The sequence below is a fragment of the Vicia villosa genome, unplaced genomic scaffold (assembly GCF_029867415.1).
Source record: "Vicia villosa cultivar HV-30 ecotype Madison, WI unplaced genomic scaffold, Vvil1.0 ctg.000488F_1_1, whole genome shotgun sequence".
Lineage (NCBI taxonomy): Eukaryota > Viridiplantae > Streptophyta > Magnoliopsida > Fabales > Fabaceae > Vicia > Vicia villosa.
This window is the reverse complement of record NW_026705237.1, coordinates 495,919-507,549: the sequence shown is the minus strand read 5'-3', so window position 1 is coordinate 507,549 and position 11,631 is coordinate 495,919. Positions and strand designations below refer to the sequence as shown.

The window sequence follows — 11,631 nt, the reverse complement described above, 5'->3', positions numbered from 1 at the left end:
TATGGGTGGTGTCATAACACCATTGAGGAGTATGGTTGGCTTAAGCTTTGTGAGCCTGCACCTAAGTTTCATTTGGAGATTGTAAGAGAGTTCTATGCTAATGCCGTTCCAAATGAAGAATTTCCGGTTGAAGGTGTTCCCTTTGAGTTCAAAACTTGGGTGCGTGGTAAGGAAATTGATTTTTCTCGTCAGGCTATCCGTGAGTTTCTTGGAACTCAATTACCTTTTGAGGATGGTGAGCTGTGTGGGTATCATGTGCAATTAGCAAGGGGTAATTTTGATTGGGAGCATCTGAGAAAGGTCTTGTGTGCGAGGGGGCAGTCTTATGATCTTAATCCTTCACAACAGCCCCAGAAATTCTCTAGGAAGTCGTTGTCTACTAATGCTCAGATTCTCATGTCTGTGGTCCTTCATAATTTAAGGCCTAGGAGTCACACTTCCTCTTTACCTGCTGAGTCTGCTGCACTGGTTGCTCGTATGATTGAGCATGAGCCGATTGATATTACTCGCATTATTGCGAATGAGCTGAAGAGGGTTGCTTTGAGTGGAACTCGGCATGGTGATCGTGCTCCATGCAAGCTGATTTTTCCTGGTTTGATCATGAATCTGTGCAAGAAAGCAAGAGTGCAGATTCCTTCTGAGGGGCTTGTGTCTATTGACACTTTTATTGATGACATTTTTATTGAGCGTTATTGTTTATCCAGGTTGACTGCTGTTCCTGTTGCTGCTGCTCGCCCTGCTCGCCGCCGTAGTAATCCTGATAGAGAGGAGAACTTGGCATTTCATATGGCTCATCAGAGAGCATTCATGTTTTTGCATGATTCTATGTCTCAGCTGAGGTTGCAGATGATGGAGCCCCATGTGGCTCATCCGTGGAGTTCTCGCCAAGACTTGGTGGATTATGCTGATTGGACTGAGGTCAGTCCATTTCCTGAGGAGGAGGAAGGTGGCAAGGATGAGAATGTGGAAGAAGATCATCAGGATGAGGATGAGTAGTTTTATATTTTATGTTTAGTGCTATAGTATATTTAGTACTAGTTTTTTTTATTTTATTAGCTTTGTTATGTTTTGTTCCATCCTTGTATAGGATGAGGTATTTTGAACCTTAGGCATTGCTATGCCTTTTTGGATATTGTGACACCTTTTGGTGTTTGTTCTAAATTATTAAGTTTTTAGTTTAATTGTTTTTATTTCTATGAACATATGCAATTGTTTTCTTTTAATTTTTGATTGTCCTTGTGAAAGTGTTTCCTTGAGGGAGCAAGCTTTTACATCCAATTGGGGCGGTGATGATATAATGTGAAATTAGTACGTACAAGGTACATTTTTATCGTTTCTTTAATATGCCATGAAGTAGATACTTGTAATTGTACAAATTAGATGTCATATTTTCTTTAACAAATATAGTTCAATAATGAATCATTTTAGCTCTAAAACTAGTGTGAGGAGCCTTTCCATTGTACATATATATATTATTTTGTGGTTACCAACAATGTGCGTTTAACTCGTGTTTATTATGTTTAATCTTGCGGTTTTATTTAATTGTGTAAAGCATGAAAGTGATCAAAGCATTTTGTTTCGCATTACTAGTATAACTTCTCTTCCAAATATAACCTACCCGGTGAGTGTGTGAGTATTTGCTAACCACTTTGAGCCTTTTTTCCAAGATTCAATCGGTATCATTTCCTTGTTTATATTTGCCGATTTTTGATCAGAATCTTGATGACTTTCTTTTAACCTTGAAGAGTACCATGAAATGTGGTTAGGAATGATTCCTTTTCGCCTTAGAATAGAGAGCATTCGTGATTATGTGGTGGTAATATTCAAGTTGGGGAGAATAAAAATTTTTGGTTGTATTGGTGATGAGAAGAAAATAAGTGATTGCTCAAGAGAGAAAGAGAAAAAGAAAAAAAAAAGAAAAAGAAAAAGAAAAAGAAAAGAGCTTTGTATATAGCTAGTTTCCTTTAAATTAAAAAGATGAACTCTTGAGCAATAAAATTGTGTGATCGGTTGATAAGGATGTGTGGATATAATCTTGATTTGAATGCTCTCTTAGGAATTGACCCTTTCGTTTCAATGGCCTTGAGAAATGACACTTCCTTGTTAACCAAGCCAAGATACAACCCTAAAGTCTTTGTGATTCTTGCTTTTACGCTTTTTATATAAATGTTGTGTAGATGAATGCATAATTAATTCTGGATGTTGGCGACATTGTTGTGTGAGTGTTAGGTCCTCAATTTTGTCTCTTACTAGAGAAGTGTGTAGGTTGTGATTCAATTTTGAACTTATTTTGTTTTAGGAACTGTTTACATCAAAGGTGTATTTAGTATTAGTATCTCAATCATGGTATTATTTTAGCAAGGGTGAAATGTTACTTGTGTACTTATGGAATTTGAACCACCCAATTGTTTTTGTCTTAGCTTGTGATTTCTTGGTTGTATTTGTTTTGTTTGAGGACAAACAAAGGTTTAAGTTGGGGAGAGTTGTTAGTTACCAATTTGTGTAAATATCTTAAGTAATTTTTGGTAACTCTCAAGTCTTTTTGTGGTTAATAGTGGTATTTTATTGTCATTTGGTATGTATTTATTCTTATATTTATATTATTGTTGAATAGTTCTTATCTTTGCAATCTATGTTGGATTTTGTAGTTTTTATAGATAATTGGAAGCTTGGACCATGGAAAAAGCACTTTGAAGATGTTCCAAGACCAAAGCCAAAGATTGCTGAAAAGAGGTAGCGCGCTAAGCGAGGTTGAGCCCGCTAAGCGCGCTTTTGAAGAGAAGAAGGAAGTTCTGGCAGAGAGTTCCGCGCTAAGCGAGGTCTGAAGCCCGCTTATCGCGGTTGGGCGGTTTAAGCAATTTTTGATAGCGCGCTTAGCGGGCTGCACCGCGCTAAGCGCGGTCTGCGAAACTTTTTTTATTTGTTTATGGGCCAGATCATTTTATATGGTATGTAGAGATATTTTAGAGAGAAACAAGAGCATAATACACTGTAGCAAACATAGAGTTGAAGATTGGAAGCCTTGATCGTCGATTAATCGCCTTTGATGCTTGTTGATCTTCATCCTTTCCTTCTTGTGCAAGCTACCATTCTCATGGATAGCTAAATCCCTTTTGTATCAAGATAAGATGTAATCTTCCTAGCCTTTTGTATGTTTTTCTTGTGAATATATGTGTATGAACAAGTGATGATCAATATAGATGGTTTAGTTTGTTTATTAAAGCTTTTTCTTTGGTATAAATGTTTGAGACATCAATGTTTGTATCTAGACCTAACTCATCATCTTTCAAACTATAAGTTGCAGACATGGATTTAGAGTTTGATGTTTACTAAGTATCGGTTTTTAAAACGTTATTTGTATTGTTTAAACGGTGGAGAAATCGTCGGTTAAACAATACGGTAAATCTAGCTATATCGTTGCGGACACGGACGATATAGGTGTCGATACGTAATTATATTGATCGTTAGCAAGTTCATAAGCATATATTTATAAGGAAACATACAAACTTAGGTCGATGAAATCGAATCTTGATGCATTTTCTTTAACTTAGAACCTTCATTAATTTACTCTTTGCTACTAAAGTGATTGAATGACCTTTTGCAAACCTAAAACTAAAGTAACATTAACTCAAGACAAAATAGGCTATAGAACGGCGGTGATATCGCAATAATCCCTGTGGATACGATATAAACGAAAAGTACACCACAATACTCTTTCAACACATATGTGAACGTCTCAACTGAAATACTCAGGGAAGTCTTTTATTTATAAAATTCTTCTAGTATTTATTTCAGGGGGAGATTATTTATCTCAGGGGGAGATTGTTAATCTCAGGGGGAGACATATTCACACACTATGTTTATATGCTTATGCTATAGCTGTGTAATTGTCTTTAGCCGTCTGATATTCTGATCGCAAATTCATATCATTTATGTATGTTTTTGTCATCATCAAAAAGGGGGAGATTGTTAGAACAAGATTTGTTCTAAACAATATTCTTAGTTTTGATGATAACAAGCATATGAATTTTGTATGAGATAATGTGGTACTCTAATACTATGCAATTTCCATTTCAGGAATTATATAAAGAGTATGCACAAAATCAACGCAAGAAGCACTGACTCAGAAGGTTCAGTATGCAACATCAGAACATGGTCTGGCAAGACATCAGAAGATGGTCAAGCAGAATCAGAACATGGGTCTATGGAAGCATCAGAAGAACTTGAGATCAGAAGCAAAAGCACTGAAGTTCTCATGGTATCACGCTCAGAAACACTTCAAGGTCAGAAGACAAGAAGATGCTATGCACCAAGCTGTTTGACTCTGATGACATTCAAATGATGTTTACACAAACATCAGATCAGAAGCAAGTACTAGACTGGCAAGCTACGCTGACTGACAAAAGGAACGTTAGAAGCTATTAAAGGCAACGTCAGTAGACACAGCGAAAACAAGGCTCGAGGTAGTTGACAAAAGAGTGAAACATTAAATGCAATTCTGTACGGAATACGCAAAGCATTAAATGCTCCCAACGGTCATCTTCTCAAGTGCCTATAAATATGAAGTTCTGATGAGAATCTAAATACAACACTTGCGCATTATACAGAAACGTTGTTAGATTCAAAATCTCTCAAACTTCATCATCAAGCTCACTACATTGCTGTTGTAATATCTTAGTGAGATTTAAGCTTAAACTTAAGAGAAAATCACAGTTGTGATAATAGCTTTATAAGAAGCATTGTAACTCTTAAAAGAATTTGTTTACATTAAGTTGTAAGAACTAGAGTGATCAGGTTGTTGATCAGTATACTCTAGCAAGTCTTAGAAGTTGTCTAAGCAGATTGTCCCTAGAGTGAATAGGTTGTGATCAGTATACTCTAGAAGACTTAGCAGTTGGCTAAGTGGAAAATCATTGTAATCTCGTGTGATTAGTGGATTAAATCCTCAGGTGAGGTAAATCACTCCAAGGGGGTGGACTGGAGTAGTTTAGTTAACAACGAACCAGGATAAAAATCATTGTGCAAATTGTTTTTATCTTACAAGTTTTAAAGCTACACTTATTCAAACCCCCCCCCCCTTCTAAGTGTTTTTCTATCCTTTATCCCGCTCTTCTCATTCTGGCTAAAGAAGAAGGATATCTAGAAAGACTAGTGAAAGAAGAAGAATATGAAGAGGAAAATCCTATCATGGTTGATAATGACATTATTGGAATTCCAATGATAGAGCAAGGAACATCATAGATTATGAAATCTTTGATCCCAATGTTATGAGTACTTGTATCATATGACCAAAAAACACTGTAGCTCAGTTTGAGTTTAAACCTGTGATGTTTCAGATGTTGTAGACTACTGGCCAGTACTGAGGTTCTGCTAATGAAGACCCTCATTTGAAACTAAGGCAATTCATGGATGTTGCTACTGTCATATACTTCGAATATACAAACATTATATTAAGAATTGAGAGCGTATAATGATGAAGTACAAAAATTAAAACATGAAGTCACTATAATCATATAGATTGAAGAACTTAATAGGTTAATCAAAACAATTTTTGGAAGTGAACATTTATGGGATTGTATCATACATCAAGCATTTGTAACTAAAAGAGAACTGTAATAAAAAAGGGCTTACTTTCAAGGAGAAAAATGGAACGATAGTACCTCATAAATTAATGGAATGAAGGATGCCCCAGCATAATGTAAGACTCCCACAAGCAAGTCTTGGGCAAATAGTATATTGACTGCATGAATCAAGTATATTTAGGCAACACTTGAGATTTCACGTATCCCTAATTCCCTTCGAATTTTCAAAAATGGCTCGGTTGCAAGAGGTTTTGTAAGGATATCTGCAAGTTGATTTTTAGTAGTCAACATGCTCGAATACAACATCCTATTTTTCAACATGGTCCCGTAGGAAGTGGTGATGTATCTTAATATGTTTAGTGCGAGAATGTAGCACCAGCTTTTCGGTTAGGTTGATAGCGCTCGTGTTATCACACATGAGGGGAATACGTGAAAGTTTAAGATCGAAGTCAAGTAATTATTGTTTTAGCCTTAAGATTTGAGCATAACAACTACTGGCTGCGACATACTCTATCTCGACTGTTGACAAAGCAATCGAAACCAGTTTTTGTTTTGCCAACTAACTAAGAAGTTTGAAAACATCTGGCAAGTTCCAGTGGTACTTTCCCTATCCAACTTGCAACCGGCAAGGTCAGAATCGGAATAACCAACCAAAGTACAATAACTTCCTTAGGAATACCAAAGCCCATACTTAGATGAACCATGAAGGTATCTAAGGATGCGTTTGACAGCTTATAGATGTGATTCCTTGTGAGGTGATTGATATCGAACGCACATATAAACACCAAACATTATGTCCGGCCTATATGCAATAAGATATAAAAGAGAACCAATCATATCTCTATATTTCTTGACATCAACATCCTTACCATATATATCTTTGTCCAAATTTCCCTTTGTTGGCATTGGTGTATCAATTGATTTTGCATCACTAATACCGAATCGTTTTAGCAATTCGGGGAAATACTTTGTTTGGCACATGAATGTTCCCTCATTGAGTTGCTTGATTTTAAGTCCAAAAAAGTAATTCAACTCCCCCGTTAACCTTATCTCAAATTCCTCTTCCATTAGCCTTAGAGCGACTAGTTACTCTCTTGGTGATTTCTCCGAGAATATGGTCGATTGGATGATCCTTGGATATTCTCCACTCCAGGGAAAGATCGTCCTCGTTACTTTGACTTTCATCCTTCTCCTTTTCATGGTCGTCATCTTCCTCCTCCTCAAATTTCACTAATTTAGGTTGATTAATTACTTCTTCGGCGTCCTTCAGTATGACTTATGTAGATGCACCTTTGTCATGAATAGAAATACCTTTCTCGACATTTATCAAAAAAGATTCATCAAAAAAAACATGTACCAGCTCTTCAACAATAAGTAATCTTTTATTATACATTTTATACGCTTTAATCGATTGAGAGTGTCCAAGAAAAGGATGTAGATATTATTTACCTATTAATTAACAGGTATAAATGGCTCATGCATGAATGGTTATGAAATGCACATGTAAATGGACACTTTTTCATGATTTCACGCCAATAAGCATGCATACACACATATGTGAACAAAAGATATTAATAGTAAAGTATCATGTGAGGATATTAAAATGAGGTCACTACAAACATATAAATTGAACCACACTTTAGTAAAAAATTGAATTTTTTTTGGAAAATGAAATATATTAACATATCAACAGACAATGCCACATATATGCAGAATTTTATGATTCAATGATGTGGTTTTGATTTAGAAAGTGAGATGCACAAGAGATTTATAGTCGAAGGATTTGAGTGGACATTTAATGAGAGGTTGGTCAAGGTATTGTTTAAATGCAATGAAGTGGAGATTTGAGGTAGTTTAGTGGAGATATCAATGAGTTGGGTGAGTTGAATCAAAAGAGCATCAGAGTTGATGAGGAGTTGGAACGTTCATGAGTGAGAAAAATAAAAAGGAAAATGAAGAGATAGACCAAAATATGAAAACACTCCATCATCAGCGAGCACGTGTCGACCTATGTGTCGACTCGTGCGACTCATGTGTCAGCACATACTGAATTGAAAAACAAATGAATGTGAAACATTGACACATGTGTTGATCTATACGATATACGTGTCAATTCATACTGAACCAGAAAGCACTTATTTGAAATAATGATTTATGTGTCGACCTATGCATATGATATGTCGACTCATGATATGTAAGAACATAATTTGCTAGAGAAATAAGGTTTATTTGGTAGGTTTGGAGAGACCCAACTTGACTCATATTTGATTTACTATGAAATGCATATGAAAATGGTCATATTTTATGGTATGATGATAATAAACAACATACATAAAATAAAAAATAAATATAAAGATATAAGTGTGACCAAATTAGAATAAGGTCACTATAAACATGTAAATTGAAAACACATAGTTTGTCAATTGGAAATGAAAAATCATATCATGTATCACACATCAAGTATATCATATAACTTTGAACAATAAAAGGATAGAAGAAAGAACTTACATACAAAGCGAAAATAGAAACGATACAACGTCACTGATCCGTTGTCACGTGCAAATAAAAAATGAATAATTTTAAAGACCGTGGATAGCGACAATGGCTCGAATATCGTTCTTAAGGATTCTTGTAATAGTTAACCAATCAAAATCGATTTAAGGGAGTTTGGTTTAGGATCGATTTATAAAAAATTGCAATTAAGTGATTAACAAAAGTGATTATAAAATAAGCTACTCTACTGATTCGGGTTCATACTCATCATCGATAACTTTATGTTCAATTTCCTAAACGGGTTCTCAATCCTATTCGATTACAACACCAATCAAACAAGCGCGAACGATATTATTTCAATTATATTCCTGTTTCCCGAATTAAGCATTCGGTTAGAGGTTACGCGAATTAACAATTAAGCAGAGTTAAAAAGCGATTAGAAATTAAGGAACACAATCAATTGAATTTAACAATCTCTATCCTATAACAACAATCAAATAAAGCAAACGATTGTATAAGAATTAAGCAAAAAATTTATAGGAAGAAATTGAAAGGAAATTGAAATTCAATTGAACATTATGATAATATCAAAGATTGGAACCTGAATACAATAGACCAACTCCGTAGGTTTTTAGTATGAGATAATCGTACAAAGCTTTCGAATATTTTCGTGAATAGTAAAAAGCCTAATAGTGAACAGTAGCGCGACTACTAGGTAAAATTGAAACAAGGAATTCGAATCATAACCTAATATTTTCGTAACTGTTGATTTCAATGTCATAACAGCCGAAGGAAGTGGAAGGATTGGAAGTGGAACAAAGTGAGAAGTGAAATACAATGGGAATATTAGGAAAATCATAATATGTGGGATTCTGATATTTAACTATCATGCTACCACGTGTCGCAAGCAGAAAAAAAGTTTAGAAAAGTTATACTTTTCTTATATTATAGATAACGCATATTTCCATGACATGTTATATTTATTTCACATTTATTTAATTATATATATATATATATATATATATATATATATATATATATATATATATATATATATATATATATATATTAATTAAGTCTTCTTTTTCTTTTAGAAAATGGAGAAGATCCATACCTCATAATTTTAATATCCAATTTAGATTTTTTTTCTTAAAAGAACCATATTTTCTAACTTAAATACTTAAATAACCCTATTTTAACTAATTTATAAAATATTCATGTTTCAAACAAAACAAATACATATATAGAGTTCAAATCAGGCGAATTGACGAATGCACTTAACAATTCAGAAGACAAGCCAATTGAATTGGTGTCTCTAATGGAACAAGTCAATCTAATTGGCGCTTAAGTTTTGGAGTTCAAAGGAGGCGTCAATTAATTTAATTTGGTGCCTATGATTTGCAATTTTTATTTTAATAAAAATTAAAATAATTATTAATTAAAAAATTGATCATACAAGCCACTGGTTCCATGTGAGAATAATTTTTTATACTAATGATGACGAACTGATTGATCATACAAGCCACCGGTTCCACACTCCCGAGATACCCTTTCTCATATAGATCTCTATTGATTCACATTAAGTGTTTGATACAAGGTCCCTAAAACATCACCATGTAATTCTTCTTTATCTTGTTTCTGCATTAATGCGTTGTCGTAATTGAGTTCTTTGCTCATGTTGTTGTAGTTTGGTTGTGTTGTTTGGATTGATGGAATTATAGGTGGCCGGCCTGGTCAATTAAAAGGTGACATTGTTGGGAATGCTTAGTTGGAGAAAAGAAGAAATGGTTGTTGTGGTGTTTGGTAGCCATATATATATATATATATATATATATATATATATATATATATATATATATATATATATATATATATATATATGAATTTTTTTTAGATAATTTCTTTCCTGGCCCCCTACCTTCTTGGTCACCCGCGGCGAAAACCCAAAAATGCCCCTAAACTTCGAAAATGCATCGCCGAAGTCACTTTTTTATGAGAAAAAATATGGTTTGGGAAATGCACTTCCGAAAAAAACTATTTTTTTCTGAAAAAAACTGATTCCGGAAATGTACATCCGAAATAAAGTTATTTTCCAGAAAATAGGTGAATTCGGAAGTGCATCTCCGAAATCACCCCCTTTGGAAGAATTCGGAAATGTACTTCTGAAATAATGTCTGATACAGAAAAAATAACAAACAACAACGATTCGATTTATTTAAAGCATGAAGATTACAAAGATGACATAACATAAAATTAAAGTTACATATTGTTAAACACGGGTAGGTGAGGATGAGTCAACATTTTGATAACGTCGGCCCCCGATCTTTAAAGTTTCGCATCCAACTCGATCGGACCCTTCGAAGAAAATCGGTCGAAAGTTTACCACAAAACCGCTAAATCCTCGTCGTTCTTGACTACAAATGGGGTGAACTCAACGTCTCCATCGTCGTTAAGCGAAGGCGAGCGGTACTCAAGCTTGACAACCTTCCGATTTTCCGGATATTGCAATAGAGTGTTGAGTGACGTTATCAATTCCGCGAACGGCGTGTCGCGCAAGTAGCGGAACTGGAACGGCATCGGGTAGCCACTGGTGAAGTAGACAAATGCTAGGTAAGGGTAGGTTTGTGTCATTGGTGCTTTGTGGTGTGATGATGATGAAAAAGAATGTGTTGTATTTATAGACTTATTGGAGTAATAATGACCCAACCAACCTTATCTTGCAGTCAGTGGATGTTTCGAAAATGAACTTCCGAAATAAGTCCAAAAACAGCTATATTTCGGAAATGAACTTCCGAAATTAGCAGAAACAGAGGTGAAAAATCAAATTTTGTGCATTGCATTCTGTTTTGAGATAACCATAACAAATACACATAATAAATCAAGATAGGCACAACATAAACAATGACAACATTAAACATAATTATATTATATATGTATTGAATCGGTTTGATTTTACATGCTAAACGACAATACATACAAAAAATGACATGCACCAATCATTAAAAAAGCGGTCCGGTAAAAACTAAAATTCGCCGAACCAATCGGTGGCGCTTAAATCTAAAATCGGTATGTTCTTCAACCGCTCTCTATTTTCCTCACGCTCTTGCCTCATCATTTCTTCAAACTCCGCCATTCTTTCAACGAAAGGATCCGGCCAAGTCTCCGCCTCATTTTTATGATGTGCCGTCCGCTGACAAGAAGTAGTCGGTATAGGACACCCCGGTTTCAAAAAAACTTGCACAAAATGGCGTGATATTAGATACCCGATACATATGATGCAGCTCGACACGTCCAAAGGAGGTCGACTATGAAGTGGAAAGAATGTCTCACATAATCCAAATCTCGTCAAATCGATACACACTCGATCGTACGAACTCGCTATGAGATGGCCCATATCAGGGAATGACATCCACTTCGAAACCGGGGCGAGACCGCTTAGTGATGGAACAAGTTAATCATGAAGTTTATCAAAGTTTTCTTGATTTTCATAGAGTCGGACATAGATGTCCCTATGCGAAGTCAACTCCGAAACAAGTGCTCGTCGAATAAGAGTGTG

The 11,631-nt window shown here is 35.1% G+C and overlaps 1 protein-coding gene across 1 annotated transcript; it reads right to left on the bottom strand.

The window, feature by feature from the left end:
* Positions 1 to 6,314: 6,314 nt before the first annotated feature.
* LOC131628888 (uncharacterized mitochondrial protein AtMg00810-like) lies at positions 6,315 to 6,650 on the bottom strand. Its single transcript, XM_058899696.1, has one exon. It carries the CDS (start codon positions 6,648 to 6,650, stop codon positions 6,315 to 6,317), a length of 336 nt encoding a protein of 111 aa, XP_058755679.1.
* Positions 6,651 to 11,631: the final 4,981 nt, after the last annotated feature.

What these genes read in the sequence shown, in the direction of transcription:
- LOC131628888 (XM_058899696.1), bottom strand. Translation starts at nt 6,650, where the DNA reads ATGGAAGAGGAATTTGAGATAAGGTTAACGGGGGAGTTGAATTACTTT.